The 16,475-nt window shown below is 35.1% G+C and overlaps 1 protein-coding gene across 1 annotated transcript in view; it reads right to left on the bottom strand.

Annotated features, from left to right (window-relative positions):
- The window catches only part of Rpn5 (regulatory particle non-ATPase 5), a 58,677-nt gene that overhangs the window by 18,713 nt on the left and 23,489 nt on the right, over positions 1-16,475 (bottom strand). Inside the window, exons 3-5 of the mRNA XM_089106277.1 lie at positions 9,801-10,037; positions 5,094-5,234; positions 3,987-4,129 (exon numbers count right to left, since the gene is read on the bottom strand). Of these exons, the coding sequence (XP_088962403.1) occupies positions 3,987-4,129; positions 5,094-5,234; positions 9,801-10,037 (521 nt within the window). The remainder of the gene's footprint in view (positions 1-3,986; positions 4,130-5,093; positions 5,235-9,800; positions 10,038-16,475) is intronic.

Genomic DNA, 16,475 nt, shown 5'->3' with positions numbered 1-16,475 from the left:
TCAACTAGTCACTGTACATGTTTGGATCAAACTTTCAAGCAATCTTGCTAGTAATTGCTCTCAGCTGTCTTCTACTTGTTTTAAGACATAACTTCCATAAGCAAATAATAAAGACAAAATTATTGTTTTCATTACAATTATAAGCATCCTTTTAGATGCCTGATTAGTTTTTCTTTATTATTAATGCACATCTATCCAGACAATAATTCTATAAGCGTGTTCCAGGTTCGACAAAAACTTAATAATATTTAATTAAGTTTAATATTTTGTTCCAGGCGAGAGCGAATCAACTGCTGAAATGATCGAAAATTAACTTTGCATTAAATTTCGTATTAAATTTTATGTGAATATAGTTAACTAACATCTTTAGTGTTTTAACTTCTGCAGAATGATCAACAAATTGGGAAAAATGGAGGGAGGCCAAATTCATGAGAATTAATGAGTATTAAGGTATTAACATTAATAATTTAGCCCACTACAATTACTCGCCCTAGTCTAAATCTAAACAATTTAATATCCCAACTCCTCAAGGGGGTAAAAAGTACCGGTTTCTTTATCATATGAACGGTTTGCCCATCCAATGGGCTAGCCCACTCTTTTAGGTTTTGTTGTCATATATTAGATTTGAAAATAGACACTCTTATACAATTTTTTGTCCCAACTCGTGTAATTTCGTATAAAAGTGCATTTTTAGGCCAAAGTGTTTCCAGGAGACAGGTTACTTAGGATTATTCTCGGGGGAAATCCTCTTTGACCATTCCCTTTGTCTTTGCGTAGGTCTTAATATAACCAAAAACAGAAACTTTCTGTCACCTAGCCCCCTCCCCTCAAAATCTGTCCCACACATTTTCAACTCCATTCCCCCCATTGACATAAATCAGGGCAGACTTTGCGAAACTACGACTTTGAACAAAAATCAATTGCAAAGAGAAAAGATCTCCCCCCCCCCTTTCCCTTTAATTGAATTCTTTATCCATCTGCATGGACAAAATGGTCAAACATTATTTTTTTTTTCACAAATACAGATTTTCCCCAGCCAAATGGACAGATTCGAAAAATCCTAATATTGAGCTCAAGCACATGACCTTAAATCGAAAGTCTTACATTCTGACCACCTGAGCTAGCCAACGTTAATATTTGGTTTTACATCTTTGCTGGATTAATATACAAATAAACGGGCTGCCCCAAACAGGCTTTCTTACCAACATTGTCGATTACTAAACTAAGTGCATCCTTTTATTTTTATTTTTAGATTCTATTAAGACTAGCTGATGTGCGATTAACGGCCCTCCCCTTGAAACCACGGAAGCTCGGTCCAAATCGGTCCAAATAGTTTGGACCCATCGGTTCAAACTATTTTACCCTATCTTAAGTAATTGTTAAGATATTTACAGAAATTTGAATTTATTTTAATATTCTTTATGTCCTCTCTTATCACTCAGAGAAATAGTTCAAAAATCAAACTACTGTTTTGGTGACGTCACATCATGAGAATGCCTAGTCAAGTCGCAAAATAATTTCAGCGTAAAAAAAATCTTCCTTTTACAATCAACTAGTCAAGAATAATACTTTAAAACCCGAAACCCCTTTTAAAGTTTTCACTTTCCTGTAGGACTTATGTTTGAAGTAAAAAGGCCAAACTATGTTAGACCTTGGACCTAATAAGGCTGTCATTTTCCTAATATTTCTGAAAAGCACAACCCTTTGTAACTTGATAATATTTCGGAGCCAGATGAGAACTAGTCTGCCTTCATCTTATTCACTTTGTCAATACGGCTGTGATAAATAAAAAGGCGACATACGCCAGTTTTGTAACTTTTTAGGAGAGCCAAAAAAAGGGAAAAAATTGTCAGAAAGGAAGCATTTGTCAGAATAAAGGGGACGTATTTTGAACCAACTTTTTTTGCTTTTGTCAGTGGTATAAATGAAATTCAAGCATTCCAAGCGAATTCAAAATTGTGCTCACTCCATTATGATTTCCTCCCTTTGACCTTTCAAGATTTCTTTTTCTAATCAATTTTGATTTGTCTCTTTTTTATTGTATGTTAAACATCAGAGAAATATTTCATAGTATTGGAAAATGCTTCTTCTTTACTGCTTTGAGTATTGAGTATTTTAGTTACAATTTGTTGTGTTCTAGTTGCGGTTCGAAACCAAACCACTTATTTTCAATTCTTATCCAAAACAGAGGCAAATCGAATGTCAAGAGATTAGTCACTTATATCTAACCACGGCCGTATCTTGGAGGGGGGAGGTCACCCGGTTAGACTCCCCCCCCCCCCGAAATTTATGTCTGAATCTCAAAAACATAACAATATACATGATAACAGATTTTGATGTGTTTTGTAAAGTTTTTTTTTTTTTGTAAACCCTCCCCCTTCCCCCACAACAACCATCCTGGATCCGGCCTTGTTTCCAACCCCGATACAAAAAAAAAAAAAACCGAATGTTAATTTTCTTCTGTAACTGGTGACTCTGAAAGTGGCGTTCGAATGTGTTGAAAAATTTTAGCCCCTCACCTCTTTTTCTATTAACCTTTCAAACCTTTTATGGATAGTAAAATAGACCAAGAATTACTCGAATTTATGTCTTTTTTCTTGCCCTTTCAAAATATTTACCACTAAGGTTTACTGGCTCACCGCCCGCTTCAAAGTGACGAGACTTTCACCAGGTACCGTTAAATCAATTAGCCGAAACGTGATTCGACTCCCGTCATAAACTGTCTTTGGTTCAACCAAGAAGCCATTTTAATTTGCTTAGAGCTACCCAGAAAACCTCCATTTCACCTTGATACTGAATCCAATACACTTATTTTCAACCGTGATTCAAAACAGGGTTGTCAACTTGCACACTTTTCGTGTGAAATGTACTCTTTTTTTTGCATTGCATTCTTTCTCGTCACGGCCCGGATTTGCACTCGTTCTACCCATTATTTGCTCTTTGCACTCTTTTACGAAATGATGATAGAAAAAGTATTAAAAAACTTCTTAAAATTTTTTTAGATGCTGACCAAAGGTCTGCGTTGCGCAGGTGCCGATCTCCTGATTCAATGGCTTCGGCCGGGAGCACAATGCGTGGTTGGGGGCAAATCATCCGAAAACCAGTATTAAGCGAAATAAAAAATGGTACTACACAAGTCAGCTATAATTCACGACTAGTTACTTGAACCTCTTATATTCCCTTGAAAACATTTGGATAAAATGGAGACAAACTTTAACTAAATATTTGATGCAGTCAACTATAGTCCAGTTAAAGAACCAAGCAATCAAAATAAACACCTGCAAATTTCCAGCAGAGGATTACCTTTTAAGCTAAAAAAGAATGGTAATCATTATCTAACCCATTATGTAGAGTTCGATTTAAGTAGGGAGTCCTCCTAACTTTATTTTAAATACATTTGAAAAATTTAAAGGTAATATGTTTATTGATCGAAGGATAACTGACAATTATTTGTAAATGGCGAAAGTGGTCTGAACAGTGAATGGGGCTGCGCACGCGGCGGCAGCCGTGCCCGCGCAAACTTATTGATTGCACTCTTTTTTGGTGTCAGCAGTTGGTAGCCCTGATTCAAACAGTCACAACCCAAGTGTTCATCCATACACTGATATTATTCACAGGGTGCTGTGAAATCAAGTAGCCAAAACAAAGTTCCACTCCCGTTACAAACACCACTTCTGACAGACATACGAAACTACAAAGTTTCGACTAAAAGTTAGAACTAACATGTTAAATAATATACCAAAATTTAGGATGGGAAGTTAATGAACAGCTAGGATCACAGGTGCCAATAGGAGGGATAATTGCCCCACCCTTTTAAGTTTTGAAAATCCTTTTTTTGTACCTTCGTTGAGAAAAAGCACCTTGACCTAGACTTTGATAAGATCCTTATAAATTAAAATATCCTTACCCTTATACATTTTGCTGTATGGGATTGTTTAGTCATAATTGGGATGAAGAAACAACAATTCTGACAAAAAAGATCTTACTTGTAGTATCTAAGCTTCAATTTCTGGTATAACAACTCATCAGTTTGAAAGACGCGAGTGCTAATCTTCTTTGAAATAATTTGAGCTCTAATATAATCTTTTCTCAACAGACATAATCTCATCTGTTCCATGATCAGCTCAACCTAAAAAGACCAATTGAGCAAAATGAAGAAACCTTATAAAAAAAATCAGTCTGAGGATAAAACGTGCTGATAAATCAGACTGATATCAATAAAACAGATTGGTTTTATGGCATACAATGTCGAGAATGGTGAAACAGATTGATAATGAGAAAAATTTATCTTTATCACTTAAATTTAAAGATGAAATTTTTCAAGATACAAAATTTTTAAACATATATAAAAAAATATATATAAAAATATAAATATACATGTATATATATATATATATATATATATATATATATATATATATATATATATATATATATATATATATATATATATATATATATACACCTCTACACCTTGTCATGGCTGGGACACAATGAGATAAAGTTATCACATAACAAAACCAAAGTTATCACTTAAGACTCTCGCGGTGGGTAATACCTACACAAATAAAGCCACGCCAGATTCTTAATACAAACAAAACACCAATTTCACAGCAATTTTTCCACCCAAGACTCATCCCCCTCATCCACTCCAAAGATTTCCTTTCTCAAAACCCTTAAACCTTCACACTTCCCCAGAAAATGCAATAAATTTTCCTACCATTCTCCATACATCGGGCAAGTGTAAGGACCACTCTTCATTCTAACCCTTCCCAAATATCTTCTTCTCATCGTGATGACTCATAATGACTCATTGTAAATATGTAGGTAAAGATAATTTCTTAAACCACATTGGCATGACATAACATAAAAAAAGAAAAACGCGCTGTTTGCGTTGTTGTGTTTTGTCAGTATTTTCATTTGGCCTTAAAAAATCTCCTTTTTTGCTCGTTTTTCTTTCTTTATGCTATGTAGGTAAAGCCTGCATACAACGAACTACTGTCAGTTCACGGGAAAGAAGTGTCTTCTCTGAAAAAGTAAAACCGCCCCTGATTATATATATAGCTTATATAAAAAAAAGAAAAAAAAAATACTTTTTCTTGTTTGTCCATACTGCCATAAGTTTCAATTTGAAGCTCTTGCATTGTGTTGGCTGCCTCCCCAATTTTACCCTCTTCTTCAAGCATCAATGACAGTTGGTGAGTCAACCGTGCACGTTCAACTTCGACATAGATCTACACAAAAGAAAAAATTATTAGTAGGAGTGTGCCAAAGCTGCAAAGTGTGTTTTTAGATCCAAATTTTCTTTTTTCTAAATTTTCCCAAACTTTTGGTAAGCCTTCAGATAAATACAAAAGGAGGTTTAGGGAGTGTGTGTGTGGGGGGGGGGGGATAATCTTGACAGGAATGTATGTCAAATATATATATAAACAAAATTCGATTAAGATTCCCAAATTCCAATTTGAAGTTAAAATTTTATGCTAAAATCTGGTCAAATTTTCCTTTCATATAAAAAGGTCAGGGTCGTATCCGGGATTTTTTTTTCGTGTTGGGGAGGGGCTCTACAAAAGGATATTTTTTGTGTGGTGTCTTACAAAAAAAAAAAAAAAAAAAAAAAAAACTTAAAAGACGCATCAAAATTTTTTTAGTCGGACAAACATTTCAGAGGGGTTCAAATCCACCTACCCCCCCCCCTGAATACGGAATTGAAAACAGTTGAGCTTTAAATTAAGTTCAGAAGTTGAACTTTAAGTTATAATGTAGGTAAATTGAACCATATATTTTTATGCATTAATATATGAGCTGATTTTTGAAAGTTATATTCACCTGGCCCTAATATTTTCAGCAGAATACCAACGAAAGTGTGCCTGGAAAATTAATATACTTTATTTACTAATAAATTAAATAAATTTATTGAATAAATATGAATAATTAAATAAATATATTATTATACAAATTAATATATAACAGTTATTAATATATAATTTGTCTCTAAGTTAAACTTTAATAATTCGATACAATTATATATAGATGTATTAACTAAGTTGTAGGCAGATTAATCTATAAATTAAAAAACTATTTATAAAATTAAAAACAAAAATCAAGATTTATCATTAAACAAAACCCAATTAAAATAAAAAAGAAAGCAATTTCCCCAAAATCGTCACTGTCAAACTTTGATCTTGACAAATTGTTCACAAAACAAGATTTCATCAGATTTAACTAAGCTTGGTATGTTTATTCCTCTCATGCCACTGCACGTCACTGCACGCAATTCTATCTCTAATTTCTTTTATCAATGCCATTCATAAATTTGACAATTTTGTACCATGGAAGGCAAATGTTCCATCTCTTCGGAAAATAATTTGCACCTCCTTAATTAGGAGGTGCTTAATTAACCTCCTTAATTACTGATAAATACAACACAAATTGTGACTGCTCTTGATTCTCAAATATGATAAAAAAAAAATACAATTTGAGATTCGGTAAAAATATTTTTAAGGTTCCCATTGCCCAATTTGAAGACAAATTTGCATGATACCCTAGTTTAATAAAGAAGTATAATAAAGAAGAAAAGTATAATAAAAGAAGAAATAAGGTAGAAAAGTAGTATAATAAAGTAGTATAATAAAAAAAGAAAAGGGGCTATTTCATGAAAAATAAACACTACTTAATTCTTTTTTACAACCACTTTTTTCTTTTTTTTTACATCCATTGAATATTTGAACATTTGAATTTTTGTCACATTGCGAAAATTTGATATATTTTTCGTCGTAATCTGGCCTTGCGTCTTCTTTATTAACGGATTAATTTCAATACAAACTGTGATTATTATTTATTCATATATGAGGAATATTGAGTATCGACATAAATCTAAGTACACAGGAAACCTATCAGCGAATCTTATTCAAGGTTCCCATAACTCAATTGAAAATAAATTTGTATAATACCTAAATTAATACAATAAAAAATTAATATAATTTAATAATATAATATTAACATAGTAATAAAAATAAAATTAATATAATAATAATATTAATATAATAAAAATAATAAATTAATATATAATAAAATAAAAATTTATATAATAAATTAATATAATTTATTATTAATATAATTAAAAATTAATATAATAAAATTAATATAATAAAAATTAAATAAAATATATAATAAAATAAATAAAAAATTAATACAATAAAAAATAAAATAAGAAAAGCAGTCATTGCATAAAAAACAAACAACAACAAAATTGGCACTGCCAAAATCCCGTTCTGACACCGCTATATTCACGCTATTTATTTAGAAATCTTTTTCCACAAACAAGTTTTTCAAAGAAAAGTAAAGAGCTCTATTTAGCCAAAAATTAGCAGAAATAAAGTCAATTACTTCCAAGCATGAAAATACCATAAACCAGTATCAATAAATAAATTAAACTCAAAACAAATAGAAATTACAAGAAATAGCCGAGCCAAACTCAAAACGAGCAGAAATAAACATGAGTAGGGCTGATAACCTTCATGCCTTCTTAAGACCAGAACATAATTTGCACTTTACTAAAAAAAAAAAAATAACCACATATGTCAGTTTAATTGACATACACTGATATTTATTCCTTAAAGTGTGGATAATTTTTTTATTTATGAAAGTAAAATAATGAAAAAATTTAACATTTATTTTGTTATTCGCTCTTTATTAATGCAGTGCTAGAGCGCTGCCTATGATCTGATTTCGTTAGAATTTGACGAAACATGGTAACTCTACTTTTTTCATGCACTGCCCGAAATTGTGCAGATTTTTTTTTATTTTGTTAGTGCCTTATGACCATTCGAAATTTTGACAATTTTAACTTTTTTATATCGCGAAAAACATGAAATTTGATTATTAACATAAATCTAACTAAACCGGAAAATATCAATACAATCTTATTAAAACTTTACCATAGCGCAATTCGAAGCTAACTTTTTATTTAAAAAAAAGAAAGGTAAAGAATGCGGAACTGGGCTCTAAAGTCCAAACCAGGGGAGGTGATCTCTATTTCATGGCCCTTAAGCGAGGAAGTGAATGGGGGGGAGGTTAGGGGCCAGCCATCCTATGCTTTCACACTCCCCTTTTGTTTACCTTCCAAAGATTTCTCCAGATACCCACTTATAGCTGGGTCGACTCTAGCTGAACTTACAGGGTCACACCACTGACCCCCGTCCCAAATCAAATAATTGGGTACACTAAGATTCGAACCCTTTCCTTCTCGAACAAAGGATCCTAAATCTGGCCCCACTGACTCCAGGACTCAAAACACCCTGTCCCCTCACCGATACACTCTATGATTCTTTAAATTAATACAAAAAATAGAAGAATAATAACTTGATTAAAAGCAAAATAAACAGATTTTACACAAAACACATTACATAGGTCTATACTAATGGATATTAAGTGCATATTTTCAAAATTACCATTCACGTCTTTACTCATAATTTACTACTACTAGCAACTTACTGCAGAAACAAGGCAATGTGTAGAGGGAAAGTAATGTGGCAAATACTATCATAATTTAGAGGTTATTAGGTGGTAATAGCTGCTAAGAAATACACTATAAAAGGAAATATAAAGAAAAATAAAAGAATGTAAAGAATAGAAACGAAAATAATTCTATATTATGAGTAAGAACATAAATTCATAAAATATAGTATCATATATTCATGAATAAACTATTATTTGTCGTACAAAAAGTGCAGAGACAGGAGGGGAGGCGGGGGGCAAGTGAACCCCTTACTATGAATTCCCATAGTTTTTTATGTGACAATTTATGTGAGAATTTATATTGACAGTTTATGTGACAATTCTCACATAAATCTCATTTCATCATTTCGTAATTACGATTCCCTAAGAGATTAATTTTAAGCGAAGCATGGTTTTATATGCAACATATTTGCATATTATATACATACCAGCATGCAGGTATGTAGGAAAACCGTTCAGTTGGTTATACTGATGGCGATTATACATTTATATTTTTTGGCATATAGGGGATGATACAGCTAGTCAATGGGGATGTTTAAGACCAATTTACCCTTGGACTGATCTTGGGAGAAAATGCAAGGCTGCTTTCTCTTATTCCTCTTAAAAATGTCCTTATAGATTTGTTCCTACATCACACTTAACTCAATAATTACAATGAAGTAAGTTTCCTTTAGTTTTTGCTTTTTATGTTAAACCTAGATATCAAACCAGATACAAGAGAAAACAAAACATGTTTCTTAGCAGTAAATGTTGAATTGTTGGGACAATATATCACTAACTATTATAATAAGACAGTGATTTAGTGGCTTTTTGTTATTATTATATCGTCACATGGTTATTCGGTATTACCCCTCCCCTCCCCCTCCATGTACTTAAGTTAAACAAATTTATCATGCTGACCAATGATCTGCGTTTTGCAGCTATCGATCTCTTGATTCGATGACTTCGGCCGAGAGGGCAATGTGTGGTTGGGGGTAAATCATCCGACGCTTCGCGTGTTTTCCCCCATATTGCTCCAGGTACCCATTTAGATCTGGCTGAGCTTACAGAGTCATACCATTGCCCCCCATTCCGAACAAAATAACCAGCTACCCCAGGCCTCGAACCCCGTCTTCAGGATTTCAAGTCTGGAACGGTAACCACCTGGCTAGGACCCTCCATGTAGATCAGTGAAAACTTTTTGTTTTAAATTCCTATTATTTTTTATATTAATGGCGGTTATAATTGATTGACGTATAGGCGATGATATGATTAGTCAATGGGAGTGTTTAAAACCAACTTACCTTTCCAGCAGTTATGGTCCTCAGCGTTTCGATGATCTTAATTTTCAGCTCCTTATCAGTAACTCCTTCCAGAAGCCTAATACTCTCCTGAACCATTTTTGATTGGGCTGCCTTCAGCTGACTCCGCCTCTTTGTTAAGGAGACAAGTTGTTCACAAAGAGCGTCCCATTGTTTGCTCTCAAAACAAACCCGAACGATAGCTTCAAGGACACGACCAGTAGATATGGCATCTGCACCCTTCAAGGAAAAAGTTGCAATAATACTTTCGGAATGGGTCAATTCTTTAAAGGTTTGGCTCCCATTTACGAGACCCCTTGGGCTATTAAAACAACAAGTGTAATTACTGACACTTCAATAAGAATAAAAACTGCAAAAAGAAGCACAAAAAAGACCTACAAATTAAGCACCATAAGGAAGCACCATAAGAATTAAGCACCATAAAGGAAGAGAGAAAGAAATCCCAGATTTTACCACAGTTTTTCTAGAATCCATAAAAATATGAAACCCTACGAACTGACACAGGAAGTACAGGATCAAAATAAAATCAAAGACCTGATGGCTTCGGATTGGTTCAACTGAAATGCAGGGTTGTTGAGAGTGTAAAAGAAAGGAAACGCAAGGGGAAAGAATTTGGCGGCTAGACGGCATAACAGTAAAATATTGTACTGGCACGTTAACAAATTGAGAGGGAGTAGTCAATCCGGACTTGGCCCAGTTAAAGATAGGAATGGGGTCGCAATTAGCGATAAGGAAAAAAACTAAAGAGAGATGGGTCGAACATTTTGAGAATTTCCTTAACCGAGACAGAGTTGCAGGAAAAAATATAGAGGAAAATGAAAATGTTTGTGATACCTTCGATGTGAAGGAAGATTTGTTTTGTGAGGCAACAGTACTAAAAGGATTAAAGAATAATAAGGCTTCAGATGTTGATAGGGTGGTAAATGAGTTTCTTAAATATGGTGGCTCTGAGGTTAGAAATAAGTTACTGATGATTATGAATATGATTTTTGATAAAGGGGAAGTACCTAGCGTTTTTAGGAAAACCTTAATTAAGCCACTTTATAAGAAAGGTGATAAAAGTGAGTGTGGTAATTATCGAGGCATTATTCTGGTCTCTGTAGGTAGTAAATTACTAGGTAATATGATACTTTTTAGACTGAGAGATGCCGCAGACAAAGTTTTAAGAGAAGAGCAGTGCGGTTATAGAAAAGGTAGATGATGTGTCGACCAAATTTTCACTCTTAGGCTAATAATTGAGAAGTGCCTGAGTTTTCAAACACCTTTGGTCCTCAGTTTTATAGATTATGAGCAAGCGTTCGATTCTGTTGATACAAAAGCTTCAGTAAAGGTTTTATCCTTGTATGGTATACCAGAAAAATACATTAAAGTGATTAGTGCTATGTACGAGAATAACAATGCTGCGGTTAAGGTAGGAAATGAGGTTAGCAGCTGGTTTTGTATTAAACCAGGAGTTAAGCAGGGTTGTGTTCTATCCCCCTTTGTATGGATTATTTTGATGGACTTTGTTTTAAGGAGCACAGGAAAGGCAATGGGAGACCACGGAATCAAATGGGGAGGGAAAAGTCTCCTGGACTTGGATTATGCTGATGATTTAAGCATCCTAGATGAAAGTGTGAGTAAAATGAATGAAGTTTTAGAGGTTTTGCGAGTTCAGGTTGCTAGAATTGGTTTGAAAATTAATGTTAGGAAGACTAAGTCACTAAGGCTAGGAATAAGTGAAGATGAAAAGGTGACGTTGGGTAATGAAAAGATTCATCAGGTGAGCAGCTTCACTTACCTTGGTAGTATTATTAGTAAAGATGGTGGGAGCAGTGAAGATGTTAAAAATAGAATAGCCAAGGATCAGGGTGTTTTTTCACAGTTAAAAAAAGTCTGGAAGAATAGGAAGATAAGTCTATAAACCACTATTAGAATATTAGAAGCTGCAAAAATGGCTGTGGTCAAATATAGCTTTGAAGCGTAGGTGCTCCGAATAGCAGATGAAGCTATGTTATATGATTTCCAGAAAAATTGCTTAAGGATTGTTCTGGGTACCCGGCTGACTGACCGTATTTCAAACAATAGGCTATATGAAAAATGTAGTTCAATAACGCTCTCTAGGCCTATAATGAAAGAAAGGTTGATGTGGCTAGGAAACGTTGTGCGGATGAAGGATGACAGATTGCCGAAGATTGTTCTTTTCAGCCAACCATCTAGAGCTAAACGGAAAGCAGGTCGTCCCCGTTTGGGGTGGGAGGACGTCATAAAGAAAGATTTAAAGGAAATGGGAACTTTGTGGGCGGATGTAAAAAGAGAGGATTTGAATAGATTGGGGCGGAGGAGGAGCTTGCATAGCAGTGTTGGCCTCAGGCGGCTTGGTGCTGCGGTGAGTTGTTGTTAGTGGTAGTAGTAGTTAATTTCCTAAAGGAACATACCTCGTAAATGACAATCCACGGGTTCTATATTATGTGACACGCAATTAAGGGATTAAAAGCACATCATTCACAGAGAGTAAAAGGAATTTTAATTTTACACAAATTTCTGGGGAAAAAATGAGCGTGGGAGGGGGTCTAGTTGCCCTCCATTTTTTGGTCACTTAGAAAGGGCACTAGAACTTTTAATTTCCGTTTTAATGAGCCCTCCCGCGATTTTCTAAGACCACTGAATGGATGAAAAAAAAAATCAGAAACAAAACGAGGAGTATATTTCAGGGTTATGGGATGATACATAAAAGAGATATACATGATGATGAAACTGATGAAATAAGAAAGATACACAACAAGAAGCATAATACAATTCAGTGTAATGTAGTGGTTCAGTTACAAATAACTTTCTCTCCATGAAACAAATTCTTGCTCTATCCTAAATCTTAAAAAGCGACCTCATAAAATAAGGAAAAGTTGTGATTCGTATAATTGGGCAATAAGAGACAAACAACTTAATTAGATTATAGGCAGCGCAATAGAGCTACCCAAGTAAAGAACGATGTTGGCGCAATGTATTATTTATTTTTTTGTTTTGTTTAGACCAGGGCACTTCGTATCAAAGGAGTCGTCGTAGAAACTTCAAAAACAGCTCATTCGATTGGAAATTGAAAGGGCTAGCACCCTTTTTAATAGTCGAAAGTGATTGGAGAGCAACTAACCCCCTCCCACGCCCAACACTTCCTCAAAAACTACTAATCAAAGTTTTGAGATCGCTATTTGTTCAACGTATTTGAAAGGTCCGGATATTATGTATTTGAGGATAACAAATCCCCCCAGCCCTCAGGGCAAGGGTTTTGCCCTGGGGGTATATAGGGTTTTTATAGAAAGCGTGGTCATATAAACTTCGGAGGGGACTCATTGGATTGGTAATCAGAAGATCTAGTCCTCTTCTTAAAAGTCAAAGTGCTCAAAGTGATAGGAGGGCAGCTATCCCCCCCCCTCACACATACACACGTACACGCGTCGTATTGTCCTGAAATGTATCTAATAGAAATTTTGAGATATCCATTTTATTCATAAGTCAATATATCATATAACAAGGCTTTTGGGGTTAAAACGAACCCCAGGGCCTAGGGACAAGGGGTGTAAGTTATGCCCAGGGGGGTTTTGAGGTTTTCATCGAAGGGATGGTTGTATAAACTTTAGAGGAGGCTCATTTGGTTAAAAATGGGAAGTTCTAGTTCCTTTTTAACATTCAAAAGTGATAGAGGCAGCTATCCCCCTCCCCCCCCCCCCGACTACCCCTCTTCATCAAACAAATTGGATTACAATTGTGAGATAGCAATTTTGCTCAAAATAGTCAAAGAACTAAAACAATGCCTCTAGGGCTGACGCAATCCCCCGGTGCCCTGGGGATAGGGTTGTAAATCATGACCTGGGGTCATATAAACTTTTTATGGAATGGGTGGTCACATAAAATTCAGAAGGAGCTCATTTGATTTGAAATTGAAAGTTATAGTACTGTTTTAAGAGTCAAAGTGATTTGAGAGTAACCACCACCCCCACCCCCCCTTCTTCTAAAGTTAAAAAGATGGTTTTTAACTTTAGAAGAAGCTTATTTGGTTGAAACTCGGAAGTTCTAGTTCTCTTCCCGGAGGACATTTAGACCCCCCCTCGTCGACAACCCCTATTTTAATTAAAGACATCTGATTGAAATTATGACATAGCGATTTTGTTACAAATAATCCAAAGAACATAATAATGTCTCTAGGGATGACACAAACACCCCAGCGCCCTTGGGATAGGGTTGTAAGTTATGCCATGTAGGCATATAAGGCTTTTATGGAATGGGTAGTTGTATAATCTTCAGATGAGGGCTATTCGATTTGAAAGTTATAGTTACCCTTTTTAAGAGTCAAAGTAATTTGAGAGCAACCAGGCCCCCCCTCTATCCGTGCTCATCATTTCTCTTAACACATCCGATGAAAGTTTAGAGAAAACAATTAAGTTTATCTTAGTTGAAGGTTTCGGAAATTATCTCTGCGAGGAAGACAACCTCCCCCTCCCTACAGCTCTCAGCGAAAGGGTTATAAGTTATGCCATGGGGATATATAAGATTCTTATAGAAAGGGTGGTCTTATAAGCTTTGGAGGGGGTTCATTGGATTGCTAAGCAAAAGTCCTAGTTCCATTTTTAAGAAACAAAGTGATGAGAGCGCAGTTACCCCCCCCCCCCGCACACACACACAAACAAACACGTTTTTTTAGATGTATCCAATAGATAGTTTGCGACAGTCCTTTTATTCAAGATAGTCCAAATATAATATAACAAGGTTTTTGAGGTTGATACAAACCACCAGAGCCTGAGGGCGAGGGTTGTAGGTTATGCACCTGGGGCATTTAAGGCTCTTATCGAAGGGATCGTTGTATAAACTTTAGAGGTGGCGCAATTTGTTGAAATTGGAATTTCTAGTTCTCTTTTAAGATTCAATAGTGATGGAGGTCAAGAAGCCCCCTTCCCCCAAACCACTACTCCTATTTTCACCAAATGTATCTGATTAAAATTGTGCGATGGCAATTTTGTTCAAAATAGTCCAAAGAACATGTAACAATTCCTCCAGGGTTGGTACAACCCCCCAGAGCCGTGGGGCAAGGGTTTGAAGTTATGCCCTGGGGGTATATAAGGTTTTTATGGAACGGATGGTCGTATTAAATTCAGATGAGCCTCATTTGATTTTAAATAGTAAGTTATAGTGCCCTTTTTAAGAGTCAAAGTGATTTGAGAGAACGCCCCCCCCCCCCCCCATCGTCCATCATTTCGCATAACAAACATCCAAACAAAGTTTTTTTCTAGCATTGTTGAAAGGTTCAGTAATTATGCGTAGCAATAGTTGTAGTAGCAGTATGCAAATAGCACCTTTTTTTCAACATCCCCTTGAACACACGATGAAATTTTTAACGTAATACCATCAACCAGTCCTGAAGCATTGCTGATACGTCCTCTTGACAACCTATATAGGCATAGTGTGTTACGATTTATTTCAATGCAGTTACAATATTGCCCAAAAATTTCGCCGAAATACCCTTAGGTTTATTAGTAGTAGCAGTAGCACAAGTAAATATAGTAGTAGCAGTAGGAGTACAGTTAATAGTAGTAATATTAGCTTCAGGAGCAGTAGTAGTAGCAGCAATAATAATAATAGTAGCAGTAGTAGTTGTTGTAGGAGCAGAAGCAGTAGTATTATGATGCAAATATTGTCTTTTGGTTTGTTCAACATTCCCAACAACATGCTTCGTAAGTTTTAATTTCACACACGAAACTGGTTCTAAGATATTGCTGATATGCCCTTTTGAAAACCTGCATGCAGATGGCAGGTTGTCATCCGTACAACAGAAATATTCTCTGAAAATTTCACCTTCATACCTTCATAGGTTGCAGATTTTGAACTAGCCAGAAGACACTTTAATGGCGCTTTTAGGGTCACTTTAACCAACGACACTAATAGCATTAAGTTGAAACTTTTAGGAAACGTTTAGGGGAAGTTCCAATTAAACGAAAAAAACCATATGCATGCAGGTATTAAAAGGGCATATAAGCAATATGGGGCATATAAAATAAGGACACAGGCAGCGATGCTCTATCATTAAAAGTTCAGAAAAGTTCTATCATTAAAAATTCAGAAAAGTAAAAGTTCTAGTGCCCTCTTAAGAGTCAAAAATGATTGGAGGGCAATCAGTCCTATTTTTGGCTCATAATTTTCCAGTCACTTCCAATCAAAATTTTAAGACAGCTATTTTGTTCAGCCTAGCTGAGCAGTCTACTAACTATATGTCTAAGGTTATGGGTAGGTCAACCCCCCACAGTTAAAAGCTAACTTAACTTAAAAAACTAAACTTAAAAACTAAATGTTGCTTTAAAATTAAATCAGAACGGACTGTTTGTATGCTGGTTGCCAATAAGACATCTCAGCAGTATACCAAAGACGACTGAGGGTATTAAGCTCAAACTTTCGGGGCTACTTCTATTACTACTTCTGCTCTTAACTTTTTACTAAATCAAAGGAGTGTATATGTATCCAGGTAGTGAGAATGCACGGATATAATTTTTTGGGAATGGTATTAAGTTTCGTCTATCAAGTCGACTAGAGGATTTTTATGGACGAATTAAACAATGCTATTTGTATAATGATTTTCGAAAAGGTTTATGTTGGTAAAAATCTCTGAAAAAGGTTCTACAGCGTGCAAATAAG

Source organism: Artemia sp. Qi Xiang Cuo, chromosome 20, assembly GCF_049724085.1.
Source record: "Artemia sp. Qi Xiang Cuo chromosome 20, ASM4972408v1, whole genome shotgun sequence".
NCBI lineage: Eukaryota > Metazoa > Arthropoda > Branchiopoda > Anostraca > Artemiidae > Artemia > Artemia sp. Qi Xiang Cuo.
Note: the sequence above shows the minus strand (reverse complement) of the source record. Positions and strands in the feature narration are given on the sequence as shown.